The sequence below is a fragment of the Gallus gallus genome, chromosome 2 (genome assembly GCF_016699485.2).
Source record: "Gallus gallus isolate bGalGal1 chromosome 2, bGalGal1.mat.broiler.GRCg7b, whole genome shotgun sequence".
NCBI classification, from domain to species: domain Eukaryota; kingdom Metazoa; phylum Chordata; class Aves; order Galliformes; family Phasianidae; genus Gallus; species Gallus gallus.
Window position 1 is genome coordinate 69,010,981 of NC_052533.1, and position 23,623 is coordinate 69,034,603.

The 23,623-nt window shown below is 36.2% G+C and overlaps 1 protein-coding gene across 11 annotated transcripts in view; it reads right to left on the bottom strand.

The window, feature by feature from the left end:
• CDH6 (cadherin 6) overlaps positions 1 to 23,623 on the bottom strand; it is a 114,458-nt gene that overhangs the window by 16,974 nt on the left and 73,861 nt on the right. For 9 of the 11 annotated variants that reach the window (NM_001001758.3, XM_046919630.1, XM_040677344.2 and 6 more), the window contains 6 exons: positions 14,191 to 14,485; positions 12,498 to 12,617; positions 10,428 to 10,595; positions 8,744 to 8,931; positions 7,052 to 7,305; positions 525 to 661 (listed from right to left, as the gene is read on the bottom strand). In NM_001001758.3, coding sequence (NP_001001758.1) covers positions 525 to 661; positions 7,052 to 7,305; positions 8,744 to 8,931; positions 10,428 to 10,595; positions 12,498 to 12,617; positions 14,191 to 14,485 — 1,162 coding nt within the window. Of the gene's footprint in view, positions 1 to 524; positions 662 to 3,130; positions 7,306 to 8,743; positions 8,932 to 10,427; positions 10,596 to 12,497; positions 12,618 to 14,190; positions 14,486 to 23,623 lie in introns of those variants that run through there. The other 2 variants (NM_001397654.1, NM_001397653.1) reach the window with 1 other exon arrangement.

Here is a 23,623-nt window from a genome sequence, read left to right on the forward strand (position 1 = left end):
GGCTTGTAACTAGGGGTTCTGAATTAAAAAATGAAATGAAATGAAATGAAATGAAATAAAATAAAATAAAATAAAATAATACTATGGAAGTTAGAAACTGCAATAATAAAAAATTGATTAAGACTTGGGCACCTAGCTCAGCCCAGCCACTTCGTCCCTGCTTGAAAACAACCTGCTATTCGGTCTGGATCAGAAGAAAGTCATTCAAGGAATGCCATTCAACCTTAAGCCACTTTATATGCTGCACACCACTGTTTGGAACTTATCGAGTCACTGTGGCAATTACTGATCAGAAAATACAGAATTCTCGCTTTCCTCCCTTCTCAGCTGTTACCTCTTCATGCACTGCATCCCTAGTAGACATAAAACTGCAGACCACTTTTTTCAGAGTTTCCGCTTCTTCATTAGTATTGAGCGGCCTATCCATATAACCTGACATCTGTCCAGCTGTGCTTTCCACACTCTCAGTTAGAAGGCTAAGTTCATTACATCAGGGACAGCAGTGGTATTTAGGTTTGACTTACTGATCTCTGCTGCTATTACTGTAATGTTGTGCCATAGCAATGTTTCCCGGTCAAGAGTTTTTGACGTAAATATCGAACCATTTCCTGAGTTGATGTTGAATACTCTGTCCATATCAGTGTGTCGATCTACAGAATACCTGCAAATGCAGAGAGAGAGGTTAGAAGATTGTTTTCCATTTATTTTCTACGTACTTAAACCATTTTCTAAGGCTAGACATCAAACACCCATTAAATGGGGTTGCCTTTTGTTTTCAGTGCAGGCTTCGGTGTCTTTATATATTCACACAAAGAGCTTGTTCTGAGCTTCTGGATAATGACACATTGGAGGTTTGATTTAGAAGGTGGGGCATTGTCATTGAATGAATGGATTACTGTGGAATTTACATACCTCTGAGAATCATCAAAGCTTTGTTTTTTAGTGAGAAATGTGAAGTCTGTGTCCTGAAAGATATGAATTTTTTTTTTGAGGCTGAGTTGGCTTTCCCATTATCAAACCCTGTTTAGTGGCTTTATATCCCAACTGTTCCAAATAATTTCTGATAGGAAATTTGACAGCCAGGATGCATTTCTGCCTTTCACTTCTCAGGGTTAAAAAAGACTGCCCCCAGAATAACAAGTTGGTGTCGAACAGAGATTCATTATTCCACAGTGTATATCACATAAAGGTTTCCTTTCATTAAAACTAACATGCTCAGCCCTACTTGATGGTATCCAAATGTGAAAACAAATGCTAACAAGCTCTGGAGCTCATAGTCTGAATACCGGAGCAATTTTTCAATCTGATCTTACTCTTAATTTTCCTGCTGAACTGAATCCATCTTTAAAAGCAAAACTCTCCAGTTCATAGGACAGTGTTCATCTGTCCTAATCCAAATGTTGTCACCTCATTTTATCTCTCATGAAGAAAAAAATTTTAACATAAATGATGGAGATTTTGACAGAAATGTGTTTCTGATGTTTCTGAAACAAGAATGCAATTGTATTATTCTGCTCTTGTAGCAAGTTGAATGTGTGCTGGTGTACAATCCAGAACAGAACCTTATGATGCCCAGCGTCCTTTCTTAGTCTCCACATCAGTGGAGGCAAGGAAGCTACTGCTATGTCTAAGCAAAGATAAAACTGAGATACAGCTGAGCTAGTATGCAATCAGATGAAAACTTGGCCAGGAGAATGACTGACAGAGTTCATTTTCACTATAGAATAGAAGGGAACGCAGAGGCTGAAGAAAAAATTTCACTCCCTTCTCCACTCTAGGAACAGTTCCGTGACATGTCCTTTATTCTGCACAGATTTCCCAGGGCCTGTGCAGTTCCTTCTGAGAATGATCTTGCAGACAGATAGGAACAGATGGAAAAGCCCAGCTCAAAGGTGATTTTAAGAAAGGTTTAAATTGAAAACATTATCCTCCTAATTATTTTGTAACTTTGTGGTTTCTCTTTTCAAGTGAAAAAAATGGGATATGATATCCACAGGAGGTTAAACTAGTCGTATTCTAAAATGAGAATTTAGTAAAAAGTACCTTCCTAAAATTGTAGTAAGTATTAATTATTTTGAATAAATTAATTTTCTTTTTACATATTCAATTTCTATGGAAGCAACCAAATGAAATTCAAAGGTACTCAGAGAGCAAACTAATTTGGTAGTATTTGCATAAGCATACTTTACTAGTTCTTAGAATCTGATTTAGTCCTAGTTCTTCACTGTCAGTTGACTAATAATACAAAAATGTTAGCTGTATGAAGTCAACTTTGGTGTCACTAGCCTTGTTTCTCAGTGCATCATTATAGCCTTACTGACAGCTTGAACAAAGTATGTACGAAAGTATGGAATAGGCAGCACTGAGTGATGGGACAGCTCCAGCAAACCGTGTAGTTTTGTCCAAATGTAAATATTACACATGAATTTGTTGACTTAGCTGAAATGTTTGATGGAAACAAGTTTATACCAAGCAGCTTGACTCTCGTATATTTTGACAAAGTAAGTATTTGATATGGTAAACATTTCATTTTAACTTTCATTCATTCAGGCTTTTATATGATATTATGTTGGTATTTTGTGAATTCAGTCATTTTTCAGACATTCTGCAGCTCATTTCCATATCTTTCAGCTGAAATACTTCAGTATTTCCATTTCACAGCACATCTAGATTTTTCATTCTTGTTTGAAATGAAAATACCAGGATTTTCCATAGATTAGCTATTCTGGACTACTCTAATAGTATGTTTCAGGCTCTTATTCAGCAAGATATTTAAGAAAGCATCTAGCTTTAGGCATGAGTTATCTGTTGTTCTTTTTTTCTTCAATTATGCCTTCACGCATGCTTCGTATTATGAATGGACTTATCTTACAGCCTTAGCATATTTTAATGCCTTGACATATTGTAATCACTATCATTACTTTCTAAGATTGCCCAGATTCAATCGCATCTGTGATACAGTATCTCAGTGAAATGAAAGAAAATGTTCTGGAGCTTTATACATTGAAGACTTCTTCAAAACATTAAGAATTTAAAAATGTAAATCCGAGTAAAACCAAATGTATGCTCAGTTGTTTGTGCAGAGGAAAGTTAAACTCAGAAGAAAGAAAAAAAATAACCAGAGAACAGCTTCTTAATGAAATGTTAATTTTATTTCTTCATATTCAAGAGAAAATACAAACAAGGTCAATGCAGTTAAAGCATATTCTAATTATATCATTAACCCTGGACTAGAAAGATGATTTTAATAAGCCAGACTGTCACTTCTGTTTCTCAGTTTGTATAATCCACTCTCTTTTGGTCAAGGACTGTTAATTATGCAGAACTGGTGGTGATTCTGACTTATGGATCATAACACAGTAAGAATTAAGCAGACAACATCAAACTCATTTTTACATTTATTTAATGAAATTACTGGTGCGTATTTGTCAGATTTCAGGACCTCACCACTTTCAAACCTTGAGGAATTGACAAGCTAGGAAGTTAAAAGGTATCTATATATATTCCATTCTCTCCTTGTACATAACAGGAAGAAGGGGCAAGTGAAAGAGAGAATCTAACACATGCAAATATGTTGTCATTAAAATATACAAACAAAATTAAGCCTTACATTTGTTTGCGGATCATTTTAATCTAGGAAACTTTTGTAAATCAAATCACAGCAGGGAGACAGCTCCAGTGACTGATGAACTTCATTATGACTCTAAGGAGTTACTATGGCAAAAAAAAACTTGACTAGCAATTTACAGAGATCTGATGTACAATACAGCAATGTCAGTTGCAGCTTTTTTTTTTTTTTTTTTTTTTTTTTTTCCAGTATGCAGTGGTTCATAACATTATTTCTCTTTAGATCAAGGAAAAGCAGAATGCAAAACTTTTTTCATAGCACAGCTAGACCATGGAATATTAATCAGGAGTGTATGAACGTTGCTATGCATGGATAGTTATTTAAACATATAGCCAAACACTTATTGGTATATCTTTATATTTCCTTAATGTTACATAGCAGAAAAGCTAATTTATAAGAGCTGAACTGATGCTCTACTGATACACAGGTCATAGACAATGATACACTCTTACAACCAGGGCAGATATCCGCTTCATATTTGGCTATTGCTTCATTGTCTCCTGACGCCCAGCAGCTTGCTGTCTAATGCAACCGCAAGTCAGGAAGATTTGTGGGTCAGGAAGGGATGTGTGTGTGAATTTTTCATAATGCATTTTCATAATGATATTGTGAAGGTTTCCTTTAATGGAAGATCAAAGGGGCTTTCATCTAACAGAGTTAGGACTCGGTTTGTTTAAAAAGAGAAATCTTCACTCAAGTAGAGGAGAAAATGAAAGGTTTTCACAGTAATATCAAGTATCTAAAGATTTTATTTTTAACTGTCAAGGAAAATTGACAAGCAAGTGACAAGTCATATATATACAGTCTAATTGCATCTTCCCTGAAGCTCAGAGCGAAAATCACATTTAGAATCTCCATTGCATGATGGAAAAAAAATCACCCTGTCAAAAAAATGCAGATTCAACCTCTGACCCTAAATTCTAGGAGATATCCAAGGCGTTAGCACCATAAAATTACGAGGGTTGCTCCAAAAGTAATGCCACCTATTTTATTATGTTGACCCGTGACATCAGAGGTGAATGTGGTATGGCAGTAGAGGCTGAACCTTCCCATCAAGATTCTTTTATATTTTGTTGCCACGTGACAGATGGCAGCAGAGGGGCTATCTGACATGAAAGCACATATGAAATAAAGGTGTGTTGTTGAATTCCTCCACTAGGAAAAAATTACAGTCATTGACATTCATCAATACTTGCTGAATATTTATGGAGCCTGAGCAGTAAGCACAGTGAGGCAATGGGTGGTGTGTTTCAGCAATGGAGACAGCAACAGTGAGTCATCTCCACTGGTGCATATTTTTATGAATGCAGCATGCAGGCTTTTGTTCACTGCTGGTAAAAGTGCATAGCTGATGATGGTGTTGAAAAATAGTGTTCTGTAGCTAAGAATGTGCTCTATCAAATAGCATTATTATGCTCTTTATATCTGTTTTAGTTTCCATAGAAATAAATACGAAGCGTTACTTTTGGAGCAACCTGCATACATTTATTGTAAGATAACATCTCACAGGCTGCTGCTCTCTGCTGATTTCCTTTCCCTCTTACTGATTTTCCTATTTACTGTTTCTGTGTTTGCTTCTGTTACTCTAACCTCTTCCTCATTTTTATTTTTCTTCTCTTTTCTCTCTTTCATATTATTAGTGTGTAAAGAAAACAAGTTTTCTGCTGTTCTGCATCAGTTTTGACATTTCTACTCAAATTTGTTCAGTAATTATACTTTAATATGTAGAGTACCTGTACAGTACTTAATAACTGCCCTTTGAATGATAGATAAATTTTAGCACACACTTTCAATTAATAGAAAAGAGGCAATAGGCAACACTCAATGTACAGAATAATCCCTATCCACTGTAAATCACTTAACAATTAAGAGGTGGTGCTGGTGTGAAATTCAAGTGGTTATAGTTATCACAACAGGGGAGCAGAGGGAATCAGAGAAGCATTCCCCTCATTCTCTAGTGCCATTACATACAAAAAAGTATGTTTACATGAGGACTGGAAGGGTTTTGCCTGGGTTTCACCTCAAGCAATTTTTCATCTTCATACTAGCATACCCTTGAAGACATGTTATAGATGGTATTTACTCTTTCCCTGAAACTCACCACAGTAAGCAAAATACTGTGTTGCCTTTCAAGTCACTATGCTCTCTCTTCTAATCCAGAACTTCCTATAATTGTTGTATGCCAATGATACAAATGAAATCAAACCTTAATTAAAATTAAAAGGTTTAGTCTTGAACAAGAATTCATGTTCAGGGCAAGGCATTCAAACAGTGAGAGTTTCTGCCAGAAAGTTTCTTCTTCTAGGAAATTAAGATAGTAGTATTTACCCATCTCACAAGATGAGCTGAGAGCTTAAAACTTACTAATGCTTCATAAGCACTGTAAGACATCTTGATGAAAGATAGCTGTTTGCAGATGTACAAAGTATTGACGGATTGGATTTTTATTAAACCTGTATTGTTCTATCTTTGATCTAAATACAGTGTTGCATTTCCAACATGCCTAACCCAGAGACATGCTAAAAATTGACCTAGATTTAATATTGCTGTATTTTTTCATTTCCTCCTCTTACTGCCTTGTCAGCAGCAATGAACTCTAATTAAAACACACAGAATATGAAAGAACTTCTAAATATCTATCTAATATTATTTAAGTACTTCAGTACTCCAGTTTTCAAATGTACTGAAACAACTGACATTGTACTTTACAAAAATAAATAAATAAATAAATAAATAAATAGAAATGAAGGCTTAAGTTTAACTACACCAACCTTAGCATTTACTCCATTTCCTCCAAGACTAATTTACTGAGTCATAGCAACTGTAGTTTAGGAAGTCCATGAGCCTTATTTGTATCTTACTAACCTTACACTGATATATGTGAGAACAGAGTCTGTGTGTGAACCGGGTGCTTTTAAGGTATTTCTGCTTGTGGTATATAGGAGGTAAATGTTAATTTACCTTCTATAGGTAAATTACCTCTGTTACTTAGAGGTAAATGACCTCTGTTAAGCAGATATGAATGGATGGGAGAAGAGTGAGCTGCTGAATCAATACCCTGTCCTATAGCCAAAAGGATGCACCACACTGCACTGGAAAATGTTGGAGGGAGGTGAAGGGAGAACACTAGCATCATTGTAGTGTTCTTTCCCAGTAGACTCTCCCATGGTAAAAATAATCACAAACATTATTTACTGAAGAGGCTAGGGTATAATTCAAGATGCAAGGGCCATGCAAACACAATCACACATACATAGATATATTCAAGTGAGAGAGATCATTTACCATCTATGCTACTCCATATATAAGCATACCCAAACTGTTTCATCCTCAAAAGGGATTTCTTTGTGTGTTATCACATGAAAAAATAAGCAAAATGAAAGCAGTAAAAGAATTCAGAGTGAGCTGAAAGTCTATGCTTACTTGACAGGGTTCTTGGCAGCATCTGGATCCTGTGCTGTTACTGTTCCTATTACACTGTTTATTGGAACATCTTCTTTCACTTCAATTATATATGCTGGTCTGCTGAACACAGGGGGTTCATCTACATCTTCCACTTGAATTCTGATTGTGGCTGAATCCTTGAATGGCCCCAAGTAGAGGAATCGAGGGTCCACGTGAGTATTGGTGGCTTCCACCTTCAGAATATACAAGTTTTTATTTTCAAAATCCAGTGCCTGGGAAGAGAAATAAACAAACAAAAAAAAACTTGAGAAGTCTGTGGGAATAGCTGTGGCGAGCAGCCAGAGTATCTAAATGAACTGGGGGGTGAAAGCCTGTGCTAGGTTACAGGAGCCTGAACTGGAATTAACATGCCAGAAGAGAGAAGAAAGTTGGAGCTCTTTGCCACTGATGGTAAGTTCTAGAAAAAAACACTTTTGCAGGGAAATCTGTGCCAAAAACTTCTAAACTCAAATTAATTGTACCTTCTCAAATAGCATCAACTTTTCATGCTTTTTATCCCGTTGGTTTTGAAATTTTGTTGTTTTCCAGGCTATCTCTTGACCTTAAGCACCATACACTAAAGGGGGATTCTCTAGCAGCTCCTTTCTAATGTGTTGACATTCCATCGCTGAAATGAATCACTGTGTTATTTGGTGTCAGAAGACATTCAGGATCACCCATGGAAAACATGATTTTATGATAGGCTATGACCATATCACACACTGATAAAATATGAAGACGAAGGATTTAGGAACCTCTTCTTACATTCCTTAGAATAATGTGGGGAGAGACTAGTTATCCCACTTCTCTGTTAGGCTGTAGAAGATTCACAGCTTCAGTCACCAAGAGACAGAAATGCAAACAGAGCTAGACTGATATCATAATCAGCCCCTTAAAGGCATCTCTTAAAAAACAAGTAATGACAGGTGTCGTACTGATATCAAAAGCAAGTGCACTTTCAGAAAATCTACACAATGTCTATTTAGTGATGACTGAACTTGAACTGATGGAGGATGATATCTGTAACCTTATCAAGCTTGCCTGGTAGCCCACTGTAAACAGTATTTCTCAAACCTTTTCTGACAGCCAACGTGCAGCCTAGTAGATGGTATCCATTGTGATCCAACACAGCACTGTTTTGTTTTGTTTTGTTTTTCTGAAGGACAAGCATGCTGATGGGTTTACTAATTGCATCTTTATAGCATGAGACAAAATAAATTTGTCTTTGTATTTTGATATGTTATAGCTATACAATTCAATACCTTTTGATGGTGCAGAGCAGGCTGTGTGACACCGAATATTTCTGTGGTGTTAACACAGCACATTTCTAAGAAGTGAACAAATCCTGTATGCATGATAGAGACAAAGTCACTGTTGGGTTCCTCCTTGAGTTGTCCTGGAGACATGTTCAGACAGAATTTTCTCAGTTCTATCCCACTCCATAGATTATGTACTCTCTCAGATCTCTCAAATCATGTGTGTTATTTTTATAAAGGAGAAAGCATCCTAATTGTATAAAATAAAATTTACATAGGTAATGTTGTAGAGATTCCTAATAGATGGCATCCAATTTAATAAACAACACGTTGCACTAAAAATGGAAAACAAATGTGGTAGATACATTTTTGCTGGTATTTGTGAGGTTAGTATGAAGTGTGTTAGGATGTGTACCTTTTTGACAGTTATAATTCCTTCCTGTGTGTCCTTGTCTGTGGTAATTCCAAACATGTCATATCCATCCCCCTCAGTGATGCTGTATTCAATCTCTGCATTTTCATCCACATCTGCATCATTAGCTTTAATCCTGCCAATTGGTGAGTCAGGTGGCGTAGACTCAGGAGCTCTGAATTGGTAGGTGCCTACAGCAGACAGAAGAGGAAACTTTTGTCAGTCAGACTCATGGTATTTTGGATGCTATCTCTTAGCCCACTGTCCTGTTGGTCATGAACAGATGAGTTACTGAGTGGCTTTGTCTTCATACTTTCCTGATGCAAAAGCATTCAGCCTCTGCCTTATTTTCATAGGGATAAAAGTAGCTGATTCTTCTACCTTTTTTTTCTAGTATGAACGGATTTTTTTTCCTACATATATGCAGCTTTAGCAACATATGTCCTTTCCTAGATACTGTCAGTCTGTGTTAACAGTATCAAAACACTATATGAAAAATGTTTTGAGGTCAAAAGACAAATAAAATATTAAGACCTGCCAGAGGCCAATGTAGTTTAGTATCACTAAAAGCCCACTAAAAGCAAATCCAGCTCAAATGCCTATTACTAATATGCTGCACTGAATTTCTCCCCTGAGAAAAAACTACTCGGGGAATGTTGGTATTATGAGGCTGTATCTTTGGCTTTTATATTGAAGACACTCATGTCCAGAGATATATAATTAACTCATTGAAGGCAGAGTGCTATATTTCCTCTTAACTTGTTTTAATTTAAATGGAAACATTTTGCCCACAGCTAAGAACAGACTTGGAACTTAAATGACAAGTTACTTCCAATAACATTCCCAGTGACTTAACCGCTAAAGTTTGCTGATTTGCCTGATAGTATCTGCAATTATCTTCTTGAACAGCTGCTCTTGACTTTGACACACACTGACACTCTGATACACGCATGCACACACACAGCAGTGGTAAGATGAAACAAAAATGAAGGAAAAAGAGAAAGAAAAGTGAATGAAAGCTGAATCACATTGAATCACTTATGGCAATGAACAATCATTAATAGAAATGACTTTCTAAGAGATCTGACTCAACTGTTTTCTTTAAATATTACACAGCTATCTAAAAGATCTGAGGCAAGAGGAAGAGAATAGGCAGAAATATCTGGTATATTTATATACCTGCCTTTGTTTCTGTTTGCAATGAATATAGGAGGACTCATTGAGGCAAATGTTTCCTAGATAAAAACACTCATTTTGATAAAGTTGCTTTGGGAATCATTTTACATTTTTAAATAAATACTTCAAAAGTTAAATATGTTAGACTAGAACAGATTCCTTAAAATGCAGTTGGCCACAAGGTCTATTATAAAAACAATATTGATCAGAAAATATAGATTGTATCAGTCAAAGCTATTTAATGGGTAGCAAAAAGTAGAAATTGTTTTTGTTTGTTAATTCACTTCTCAGACTATCTATTGCAGCTGTAGTAAAAATATTAAAGATAAGTTTCCCAATGATTGTAATTAACCTTAGCATGATGCTACTGCTTGCTTGTGTATTCCCTTTTTCTTTCTTAAGTGAAGTCATACTCTGTAAATTCATGACAGCAGAAACTTGACTTAAAATGAAAAAATACTCAATAATTGTTCATTTTGCTGTAAAGACATAGAATATAAATATTCCATACTCTGGGGGAACCGAGGAGGATTGTCATTTACGTCGGTCAGTGTGATGTTCACAGTGGTGGTTCCTGATAATCCGCCCATCTGGCCTCCCATGTCCTTAGCTTGGATGACCACTTGATATTGCTCCCTGTTTTCACGGTCCATGTTTAGCAAAGCAGTTTTAATAATACCTAAAATGTGAAAATTAAAGAAGTAAAATTCAAAAGTAATGCACTGATTTCAATGAAAATTCTTATTTAAAAAAAAAACCCACAGCCTAAAGAACAAAGCAATCTCTGTGTAATGAGTAAACTTTGCCCAATACAAATATTTACTGTTATGAGATGGCACATTAAATTACAGACCTGTCATATTATATCTCATGCTGCTGCCTATCTGACAGACACAGTAGTAGTGGCATCCCCAGAAAGATGTTCTACCTATCTGTGAGCAGTGTTATTTTACATAACTATTTACATCCTTTCAGTTCTCTGCTACATTCTCTCACTGAACTGGAAGAAGGCTCATCAATACATCATTAAAGAGGCAGTACAGCAACATTAAAATGGGAGAAGTTAATTAAAGAAATTGTAAGCATACAAGCATGCCCAAGTATATATATTTCTATTTATACATTGATTGAAATGATTTTGCCAGTCTGTTCCTTCTTCAAAGTCATTTTTAAGCCTAACTCCTATTGAAATTCAGTCATTTAGATTTACCATGAAGCAAAATGTTTGCTTTCTGACGGGGTGTCTTAAGGCTAAGAACTGACTCCTTTGTAGACAAAAGGGATGAAATGCAAGCACTGAAATCCATGGGAAAATTCATAACAGCTTCAACAATGACTTATTTGACTCTAGGAGTTTTGCAATTGATTTCCATGGCAGCATGATCAGGTCTGTGGTTTACCTTGTTTCCCTTCCATTCCTCATACAACCCTCTTGCTAAAAGGTTATTACTGCTGAACTCCTGGGTGCATTATCCATATTATAACTCTAAGAACAGATATTATACTTTCCAAGTGAGAATGCATGCATCAGTGCAAAAATCCTCTTTCTTGTACTATCTAATACCTTATGCTTGAAAGGGAAGCTCCCTTTGATATTGGCTTCCCTTTTTTTTCAGATGTATCTTTTTTCACCTCACATTTTTCTCTGACACATCTCATCTCTACCTAGAACAAGTCTGTAAGATTTAGATAAGAAACAATTCTAAAACCTGATTAATTGTCTGGAATACCATTCTTTTCCTTTAAGGATGTTGAAGAGAACTCTGTCTTCAAGCAACCTGTCAGAATGGATATTCCCATTTAAGGAGTTTCTTCAAATCTTTTAGAAGTTTGATGTAAGTCCTGAGATTATTTGTGTAGTGGGATAGTGTTGTGGTACAGCAGATTTGGTCAGTCAGAATTCACATGTTTTACACACACAGGCTCCAAAGCAGTCTGTTATTCAGCCCATAAAAAATTCTAGTCACTGTGTATAATTTAAACGTATTCCAAAAAGAGAACTCAGAAGTTTGAGATTCTATTTGTGATCTGCTAGTGTAGCTCAACAGCCAATTTTACCTCTTCTATCATTATTCTTAATTAAGATTTCTTTCATAAAATTAGCATTAAAGTGATATGTTGCAGATGTACAGAAATTATAATTGCTTTAAACAAGTTTTGAAGAAGCATAAGGAGGAAAAAAAAAAACCCAAGCAAACCCTCAGTCTTAATTTAGCCATTATGAAGATATATGAGGATTAAGCACTTTTTTTGCACACCCACCTGTTTCTCGTTTTCTTCTAAAAGCCAACCTATTTGGTTTAATTTAAGCATCTATGGCAGTCTCTGTACCACTGCTTGTTAAAAATGATTGAAAACTGGTTCACATTCAGTACTAATTGTATTTATTAGATTTTGCTTGTGAGATTAAAATAATGTAGGTGTCATGTTTACAGATGTGTTGCTCAATTAAGTTTGTCAGATCTTGCACTGAATAAGATATAATCTCTTTGAAGTTTTTGTCTAATATGTCCTAACTTGGCTTAGCATGTCAGTTTAAATTGCAGACAATGTCACAGAATGACAGACAAGGTTTTCTGACCTGTCTCAGATTCTACAGAGAAATATGGTTGTCCCTGGAGAATGCTGTAGACAACTTTAGCGCTGTTCCCATATGTAGGATCATCGGCATCAGTTGCAGTGACTTGCACAACAAAGGTACCTGCAATGATAAATTACAGAAAGTAAAAATCTACCTCCTTTTTTTTTTTTCTTTTTTTTTTTTTTCTCATGGCTGAGACAGTTTATGATGTAGAAAAGCAAAGCTGAGGTTCAAGTCAAACATGTGGCAAAAAGTAGAGATATTCTTATTTGGTAGGAGTTATTCTGCTCATAAAAGACAGTGTTTCCCAACCAAAATAATAGCTGGCTTTTTCTCAGTTCATTAAACTGCAGTTATCAATTGGATACATAAATCCTTTATCATAGGTTTTAGGAACAAATCAGAAACCCAACTTTCACTAGATATGGAAGGTGTTTAAAGTCTGAATCTAGACCAAGGATATACTTTCACAAATTTACTCATGCTTGTAAAAGGTTAAACTAAAATTTACAGTCAGAACAATCTTAGACTTTAAGGTGCTTGACATCAGAATGTAAACCTGTTTTTTTATATATCTTTTAGAGAAAGAAGTGTTTTTGAATCCTAGTCGAAGTGTTAACAAACATGATAAATGAGCTTAAGTTTTAGGGTTTAAAGCAGATTTGTGAATATTCACTTCACAGAAGAAAATGTGAATATTAGTTTGTCTTCGCCAGGTGAGGTTGCATCTGTGTGAAAAGTCCCATCAATGAGAGGAAAGAGCATGCCCTAAAGTCTTTACTTTCATATTGCTTGAGCTTTATTTTAATCTCATTATTGACTGTGATTAATTAATGTTTCTGTCTCTGGGTATTTTTTCAGATTAGAACTGTGCTTCTTGCCATTCAACCATCCATTTTTCTCTGACAAAAAAATCAAAATGACCTTCCTAGGAGTCAGAGAGAAAAATTCAAAACCTGTGAACTTCTCTGAAAAAGATTCAACCCTAAGTCATATTTCAAGGAATTGTCTCTCCCTCTTTTTTTTCTTCTTTTTTTTTTTTTTAATTTTAATTCATTCTGATGGCTTGATATCTTTGAAACAAATGGAAAGATTTAAATGGAGATCAGTGGACTTTGTAGCTCAGTTTTGTTGCCTAAAAAAAAGGAGCAAAATTAATAAGAAAGTAATGACATATATAAGAATTAATCATGAGTTGACTTTGCTCAGCTTTCTTCTCTGAAGTGTGTACACTCACTTCTGCATCTCTCCTTTTTCACTTCTTTTTTACCTTCTTGAACTAAACAATATTAGCTGAATAGTTCTAGGGGTGGTGTTAACCCACATAAGTGACTGTATCTTAACATACTATTACACTGCAACTAAATCATGTTAGCAATGTATGTTAAACTCTTTGAAGGTGCCCTGTAACAGGGGTCAGCTCAGCTCATTTTCACTGTGAACTAAACAAGAATGCATTAACTTGCTTTTTCTGTGGCACAACAGAGGAAGAGTATTTTACTCATCTGACACTTATGTTTTCAGAAAACCATTGTTACTAATTCCACCAGATACTGATTTTTTTAATGGCTCAGTTACTTCTACTCATCGCAAACAGCAGATGTCTGCATTCATTACCTTTCAGTTTTGGGCCCTTAATAAAATCCACAGAAAAAACTCACATCAGATACAGAAATTAACTGTTAGCACCTACCAACATCTGACATTTCTGGAATGCTGGCATTGTAAACGTCCTTTGTAAACATTGGCTCATTGTCGTTGATATCATGGATCTTGATGATGAACTCAGATTCTGGTTCCACTGGTCTTCCAGTTCTTCGGTTTATAGCCTGGGCACGAAGTATGTACACAGGCTTTTCTTCTCTGTCTAGTCTCTTTGTGGCTTGGATGTCACCAGTGTTTTCATTGATAATGAAGAGGTCTCCTGCTCCATCTCCAGAAAGGATGTACTTAAGTGATCCATCTCCTTTATCCTGGTCTGAATGCAGCTGGTAGTGAAATGAGAACAATCAAGAAGGGGGGGAAAATAAATAACTGGGACACAATTCTACATATTTCATCTCATTATCATTATGCAGGCTTTACTATTGTTAATACTTAGCTATAAGGCTATACACTTCTTTTGGGAAATAAGATGATACTGTAGTAGGAGCGCTGAATGGATGGAGTGGTACCTTGGTGTTGGATTTGAAGTTGTTTTCAGTATTATAAAAAAAAAATCTCTGGGGAAACCTAGGAAATGGAGTTGCAGATGACTTTCCAAAGCTGAGCATATATCGATAAATCTAAATATTAGAGGTTTAAGTGTTATTCTGTGAATATATAGGATAGTAATCTCCAACAGTTGGAAAATCTACAGAATCATGAATTGTAGTAGTCAAAGAATGAAAAAGTAGCCAGGACAGTCACTTCTTGAGTTCAAATTCTGTGTGCTGTGCTTTTATGACTCTGGACTATATACAAAATAAGAGAGAAAATACACAAATTCACAGATGTAGCAAAGAAGAAGCAGAGGCAGCACATGTACAGGGCCATTCCAGTGTTGGCAATGAAGATATCAGTCACCTTATCCAAAGGGACATCGACCAAACCAAAACAAGTTGAGTGCAGGGGAAAGTAGAGAATGATAGTAGTTAGCATACAGCACATGAGCTTTCCCAGGAGCTTTCCCTTGATGTTGAAAGTCTGCTTAATGCACATACAAGATACAACAGATTAAATACTACTCTGATGGCTGCTCCTTTGGTAAGGATATATTTATTCCTTTGGCCTTAAAATAAAGATTAATCAAATGTATTTTATTTTTGTTACATGAAATAAAAAAGTATATATATATTAAAATGAATTCTGAGTTCGGGGAATCGGTGACAAAATTCATAGAAGAAAAGTAGCAGATTCCTGCAAATTGTTGATTTCATAGCCAAGACATGTTTATGAGTCAGAAGAGTTGAATTTTGCTTCTCTTTCTGCGTGCAAATCTGAAATATATATATATATGTAGCTGAATGTGTGGTGAAGTACTTAGCATTGCTGGATAGAATGCTTTGTTGAAGATAAAGATTTGTACACTGAAAGAATATAGAGTATAATGATCTTCACAGGTTTTACCGGTGCTTGGCTATTCCCCAGGCACACTGGAAGGGCAGCCTCCAGTGTGACTGTATGGTTAATGTTTTGGGTTTCCTCCAACCTTCTATCCAGACCAATGCAATGCTGGAAGCCTATTGGCAGCCACCTGGTAGCATGGTGCTCCCCCATGGGTACTTATGCCTGTGGTCCCTACAGAAAGCATAATCAATACAAGTCCATCTTATAAAGGTAAAATTCATTGGTTTTATATTTAAAATGTGTTTTTATATAACGTTTTTACATAAAAGTTTTTATATAAACTTTTTAATATAAACCATAAAATTAAAAAAAAAAAAGTGTTAAATAGAACAAAATATATGAACTGTAGTACAGCAAATCATTACCAGATATGCCAAGGCACATCTCCTTCGGGGAGAAAATGGGCATTCAATGTAATTTTGCACAGAGGCTTCCTCTTGAAAATAAGAATATCAATAGCTAGCTTGTATGCAACGTTTTCATCAAATTTCAAAACACTTCACAAAAGCAGTCAATTACATTTTTGTTTTATTTTATTTTGTTTGTTTGTTTGTTTTTGAATAGCAAAGTGTAGAAACTTGGAGTTCCCAAAAAGACTGTCTTGGAACCTGGAATACAGTTCAGATCTCCTGAATCCCAGACAATTGGCCATCAAACCGACAGAAATGATATGATTTACCAGATATAGCCTAAGCCTCTGACAAATATCTGTTAGTTCTGCTTGTTAAGAAGTCAGTCTAGAAGTCTACTGTGAAAAGTAATTGTAATTGGATATTTGAGTATAATTTTCTCAAAGGCAATTCTCACAAAAACAAAGGCATAAAAATAATTCTTATTTAAAAATATGTATTTTTTAATGACTGTTTCACATCCAGATATTCAATTTTTGTTTGCCTTGAAAGCTTCTTTAATTTTGTCTGTACCATAGTGGGAAACAGCCCTTGGTAACAGACTATCATTAATTCACATGAATTGTGGAATTGTGGAAATCGTGGAAAGTTCTGTTGTGATACTTGTTATAGGCTGAACTCCCAAAATCATTTTTATCACCATTTTAATTAAAACTGGTTTCAAAGAACAAGGTAGCAAAAAAGGTCGAGCTAGAAAGGGTGTTGGAACCACTGGGAATTGTCTTCCCTAGTGTTCTTTAAAGAGTCCAAACTAACTAAAGAACTAAAAATGAAAACTTGTGTGATTTTTCAATCAACTGTTTCTGAAATTTCCACTCTTCTCCCACAACTAACTTATCAGTGTAAGATGGACTGTGACTCTTGTATATCAAGACAATGTATATCTCAGTGTACTGACTCACTAATGTTGAGAATGAAGTGATCTTCACTGAAGGTGCAATCTCTAGCTTTTCAGCAAAAGCAGTAACTTCTGAAAATAAACATTCCCTATCACAGTATTCTTTCCAGATCTAATATTCTAATACCTTCAGTTTTACCACTTTCCTAAGACATTACAGAAAAGACTAAGTGTTCAGCTGGCCAGAAATTAAGTGGCTTATCTACTTACAAGTCAGATCTGGGGGAGGTCACGTCCCATGTATGTTATGTAGAGCTAAGGCTGTCTGAGTGTCTACTCATCGGTCCCAACAGTGACCTTCCAGTGTGCTACCAGGTGTGGCCTGGTATTTCATAAAAATTATTCATAAAAGTATGATTATAATACTTGATTTAAATGAATTATTATAGTTATTTAACCACTGAACATCAGGTTTTTTTGTTTGTTTGTTTGTTTGTTTTCCTGTTTTGTGTGTTTGTGTTTGTGGGATCAGACAAAATCACAGCACCAGCATGAACTGCTTAATAGCTAGGCCAAAGTAGTTTGAATTTTGTTCCTTTCTTTTACAGAAAAAAAAAAAAAAAAAGTTTTTATGTGTTAGAATAAACAAACAGATCTCCAGGAAAGTTTCTCATAGATGATAAATTTGCAACATTCACCTATGAGGAAAATATCTAGAAAAACAATTCATTATTACAGATTATATTATCTGTGCTTGACTGTTTGCTTAGTATAAAATTTTATCCAGGCAAAACCATTCTGCTTTATTTTTTCTTAAGTGTCAATTTATCTTGAAAGCAATATTTTGTTTGTGTGAGCTATATGAAGTGAGAGATTGCTACTCTAACCATGTTAAAAAAAAAATCAGGAATAAAATTTAAAGGAGGAACAAATGGTGCAAGTTTAGTCCAAAAGAAGGGCCTGGAGGAGAGATGCACTTAAAAATGCAGCTGATGGTTTTGTATATAAAACTTAATACAACTGTTATGAAGATAAAATGAGTAGTGGAAACAACCCTGCTTTCCTTTGAAGTTGATGGTATTTTCACTACCCAAACCCTTCATTTCACAGGAAGTTTGCTGTAATGAAATATGCATAGAAAGTATATTGCAAGTGCTTTCAGCAGGACAGATACGAGACATCATAGCTTCACTCTTTGTATTAACTCATGTTGCAAAAATGTGTCCATTATCCTCTGCATAAAGTTGTTCATGGGCCAGATAAATGGACCATGGCAGGTAGTCATGAGATAGAATAAAATATCCTGGGATGCAATATTCATGTCTTCTGGGTTGTATTACTTTACTGCTCCTCGATACAAATTTACTATGGTCAAACATTTTAAAGCTCTACTTAAGGTTAGATTTTTAAAGGAACTCGGTGTTACTCAAAAGCATTCATCTAATTTGGTGACTGAACTGAGCAATACCCCAAAGGTAAGCAAAATTGAGAAGTAGTAAGTTGCAATAAAAAGCAAATGCTTCTGCAATTGAACTGTATTAATATTATAGTAAATTGATTCACTCAGAATCTTCTCTGAACACTTTTGTGAAATCACCTATCAATCAATCACTGGCTAAGGCTGAGGATGAACGACAAATTAAAGATTTTATTATGCCCTAGGCATACTTCCACTCATTTTACTTTAATGCCACTCTTACGTGAACCATCTTCTTTGCTTTTAATGATTTACAGTAAGATATAAACCATCCAGTCTTCTCTCTTCTCCCCTCGGGAATATTCTGGCCCAAGACATTCAGATATGGCTGCCTGAACGTAGGTAGGGCCTATTTGCTCTGGTGAGAAGCATACAGCTGTTTAAAAAGACTGCAGGTCTGCAGCATTAGCTACCTGTATCTGACATTGTACTCATTGTCACCTACATAATTAATTTCAAAGGAGAACTTTTTATTTATTAAAAGGAGTCACAATCTGAAGCAGCTTTGCTCTCCCCAGTGTCACTGACAGAAGCTCCCAAAAGTATCAAGGGAAGTGACGGAGGTGTCATCTCAGCTTGGAGAGGTACGTGAAAGCTGTGCTCAAAGTATTTGTGCTGTGGACATCTTTTTTTTAATTATTATTATTTTTGCTGTGAGTTTGTTTACAGCATGTGTGTTCATCTCCAACACACGGTATTGCTTAACTTTAAAGGAGCTCCAGAAAAAATTTTACCAGGGTTTCAAAAATTGAATCAGGCCTATGCTACATAAATAGGAATTATTTCAGTGAAGTGACGGAAAAACAATAAGGGTGACTTTCATGTAATTTTGTAAAAAGATTGTAAATTGAAATGGCATGAAAGCAGCAGATCAAATTGGCATTAAGTAGTACAGTTCATTAGTGTCTGTCTTTGGTATTCTATGCTACAAGAGCTGTACTCTAAAATGTCGGAGTATGCACAAAAGAAGTAGCGTTGCTGTGCTCCAGTGCTGGTGAGGGCCAGGGGCACCCCGGGTGGGCCAGGAGGCACTAGGTAGGCAGGGCCCCACCAAGAGCCCCACCAAAAGCAGGGCACCAGGGGCACCAAGCATCTCCTTGGGGCCAAGGCTGTGCTGTGGGGCTGCAGGTGGCATCTCTGGGCAGAGGCCATGGCCTGTCAGGGCAGGGCTGTAAGGAACTGGAGACCAGCTGTGCTGCGGTCTTGCTGCAGCTGATGTGCAAGCCTGAGCCTGAGCCTGGGCCTGGGCCTGGACCTGGGCAGGGGTGGGTGGGGCTGGAAGGGCCCATTACAAACCACACTAAATTTACCTTGATATGAAACTGCAGTACTAAAACTTTATAAGGAAAGTGAGACCTCCTGTATTATAATAGGTTAAAATTAAGCTCTGATTTTCTTTTTCTTTTCCTTTTCTTTTTTTTTTTTTTTTTGTGTTATAATGGAATGCATTAGACAGAGGCAGCTTTCCAGCACACATATTTGTAATGAGGTTTTACTGAGAATGTATTTTTATAGCTGTGGTAATTAAATTTAAAAAAAAAATTGAAATTACAGGCCATGGATATTCTCCAGAATGAAATAACATTCCTCCTCTACCTTGCTCTATAACACTGATTTAAACAGCATAGTTAATCTCATTCATGAAATGGCTTCAGGTTGTGTAAGACAGCTGTAAATTGCAGTTTAGCTCCCACTAATGTCGTATTGCTGGTTATGATAACTGGAAATTCGGTGGGTAAGGTGGTTTCCATCCATCCTATAAATCAAGTTCCGATTCCTGTTGTGAATACAACCCCCCTGCTCCATCAATTTGAAAGCAGTCCCTGAAACTCTACAATGACACAAGCCAATTGACCTTGGGATGTACATACTAAACCATCAACCTACAATTATCCAGAAATAAGCTGCCTTGTGTCTTATTGTTTGTTTGTATTTATAAAAGGAACTTGCTATTCTGAGACTGCTGTGGCCACATTTTTGTTTCCTAGCACCACAATGAAATAGAGACCAATTATTAAAGTAGCAAGTGGGCAGTTGGTATGTAGTTAACATAAAGAATCAGTGGCTTACACTTGGCAGTATGCATTGCAATGATTTCACTCCAAATTGAATAGATCCAAGCAGCAAAGCTCTGTCAAGTAATGAACAAATTCAACTATTGTCTTGCTTGAGGTCACACACTGTGATGCTACAGCAAAACACTAAAAATGCTATGACGTTATAATATTGCACAGTTTCTCTTTCAGAGTAATAACTTTCTTGAACTCTTCCCTATCTATCCCTATAAAATCAACAAACACTGTCAATTAATATCATAATTAATACCATTAGTATCATCAAATAATCATTCCTAAAGATTTTAGTGAACTTAGTGACTCAGTGTTAAAAGGAAAAAGACATTTTTTGTTCATTAGGTAATAAGTACTTATATATATTTTGCTGAAACTTAAGCAGAGACTTTATTTGCTTCTTAAAATACTCCCAAAATACTATTTGTACTTCATATACCTATATATGCATACACTGTGTCATGTATTACTGGGGCAAATACTTATAGAAATAATTTATTTCAAGCCATGGAAGAGCCTTTCTTCTAAGAAGATACCCCACAAGATCCATTGCAAGACCCAGCATCGCCAGAAATGACAAATTTACTATGGATGTATGTGCCATGTTCTTAAGGCCTCAGTTATGGAAAGCACCATCTCCTTTCCTGGTCCACATAACCTCTCTATCTGACTCATCCCTAATGCAAAATTACCACTGCATGGTATTTTATACTTCTTGCTCTGTCAATGTCCTCAAAACCTCTTGACTGCAAAATGCTAAGTTCCTTCTCCCGTAAATCCTGGCTGGAAAAGAGACAGAATGTGCTGAGGTCAGTGGTGGCTTGGTTTATATGCATATTTGTAGCACGGCCAGCTGAACAGTCATGGCAAAATGTAGGTTTCTTTACCCTGTGCAGCTACTGTTCTTCCAAACTGTAATGAAATGAGTGTTTTCAACACCTTTATTCCTCTATAAAATTTAATTAGAAGTGGTTAATGGACTTAAAAATCAATTAGAGAAGGCCAGCAGACAGGGTACAGAGCATTAAGCCTAGTTATCTGCTCAGGTCACATACTTGGAAGGTTAATTTAAGATATAGGTACCTACCCTTCCACTGTTTTGTTATTTCAAAAATTTAACTCAAATTTCTGGTAAAAATGGGAGGACTCTAAAAAAGGATTCAGAGGAGAATGGGAGAAAGGTGCTACAGTACTTCCAAATTTTCTTAGTTTTTAGAGAAACTAGGAGAGTTGATTCCTTTCTATTCTTATGTAAAGCAATTTGAAAATTATATGAAGATTTATACTCTACAGCCTCAAAATAGGAGTTTGTTGTTTCCATAGAAAGTAAACAAACAACAACAAAAAAGTATTGACGAGATGAAATGAAAATTGCCAAGAGACTATACTAGAGCACAGCACCATAATTCCAAACGTACAGCTGCCAGAAACAGCACTTCCACACAGGGTTTTTTTTTTTTTCTAACTATTATGACAGGTGCTTAAAATTAGATACCCTCTTTTTTACATCTCCCCACTAACCAAAGATCTGCTTTTCTAAGCAATCAACAATCTTCATTGTTCATCACTTTCTTGACGTTACACATGTTACAGCTCACAAAGTATTTGAATTAGTTTACTTCAGTGATTAGTTTACTATAGTTAGTATAGTTACTTTACTGTAGTTAATAGTGTAAAGCTGAATATGGTTCAGTATGACTGATTCCTAAGTATTTGAATTTAAGACAAGTTTAATTCCTTTTTAATTTATTGCACCAAGATTGTTTTTCTGTTTCAAGAACCTCCTCCCTCTTGCTTACATTTTTCCTCTTCCAATATCTATGAATAATAATGATACCATTCATTGTGTATCAGAATATATACATATATATTTTCTTTTGTAACTCCTATTTTACTCCTATCCTGCTTCTTTTCCTTCTTTCCTCCTTCAAAATACTCTGGAAACAGTTGTAGTGGAAAAGCTAAGTCATGGCTTGAAGCAGTGATTGAGCATCTGGTGGGAAGGCAGGGCCAACCCAGGGGAGCTCAGGTGCAAGCAATGTGCCTGAGTGACCAGAATGGGTGGTGCCAGGATGCACTCCTTCCCAGACATCACTGAAGGGTTGGCAGTGGAGACAAGGATATTTCATTGTAGATACCTGCATACCTGGGGTCTTCTAAGGGTAAGCAGGTTTCTTTTTTTTTTTTTTTTTTTTTTTTTTTTCTATTTTGTTTCTGTGTTCATGTCTGCTGTATTTGAGCAAATCCTCACTTGTTGTAGCATAGGACTTAGCTACTCCATTGTCATTGCTGCATTTTCCATTGCATAATAGTAGGAAGGGGTGTGATAGAGTACTGGAATCAAGCATACAAATATTGAAGTTGTAATATCTCAAAGATATAGAGAACTGAAGAGTTACTAAGGATAAATGAAATTTATGTGAATGCTGGTTTGTTTAGAGTTGTTGGAATTTTTCTTTAATCTGTAAGGGGTTCTAGGATGTTGGAATAAAAACAAAGTAGAGCAAGAAATAGAACAGAAAGCAAACTGAAATAAGACTTTAACATTTGACCAGGGTCAGGAGACAAAGTGCTCTTGTATTTGACTCCTCCAGGCTTGTGTTCTCCATGTAGGCTGGAAGGCTCTTTCTATTCTTTTGTGGGGGTTACAGGTGAGGCTGCATGGCCTGAGGTAGACCTTGACAGTAACTTGTCTGATACTGTGATCCTGGGGATGTGGGACAGGCTGCCCAAAGAGTAGCCAGAAACCTGCTGTCCTATTTAAAATGTTTAAAGTTAAGAATAAACACTCATACTCTAGTGACTCACACCTTTGTTACACGCCTTTCAAAATCACGAATGGTTTTCTATCCTGAAGTGCAAATATGCAGCCACAGCTAATCAGCTTTGCAAAAAATCAATTGAGAAGTGTCAATCCGTTCAACATTGCCTAGGGCCTATCAACTCTTATCCCTCTTGGGTTCCACAACTGCTGCTGCTCTTCAATTTGATTAAATAGGGACAATGACATAAGAGCTTTTTGTCCTGAACTGCAATGCATCGAGCTGGAAAGGTCCCTTATTCTGTTGCTCCGTCTCTCTAGGGGTAACTTGCTATCAGATCTTAAGGATTATTGAACAAAGCTGCAAACTAGGTAAAGGTGTCTCCATGTTCTCTTGGGCTGAAAGATGCTCAGCCCTTCTTTGGTAATGCAGTCTTATTTGTCCCTTTTGCTATTATCTCTA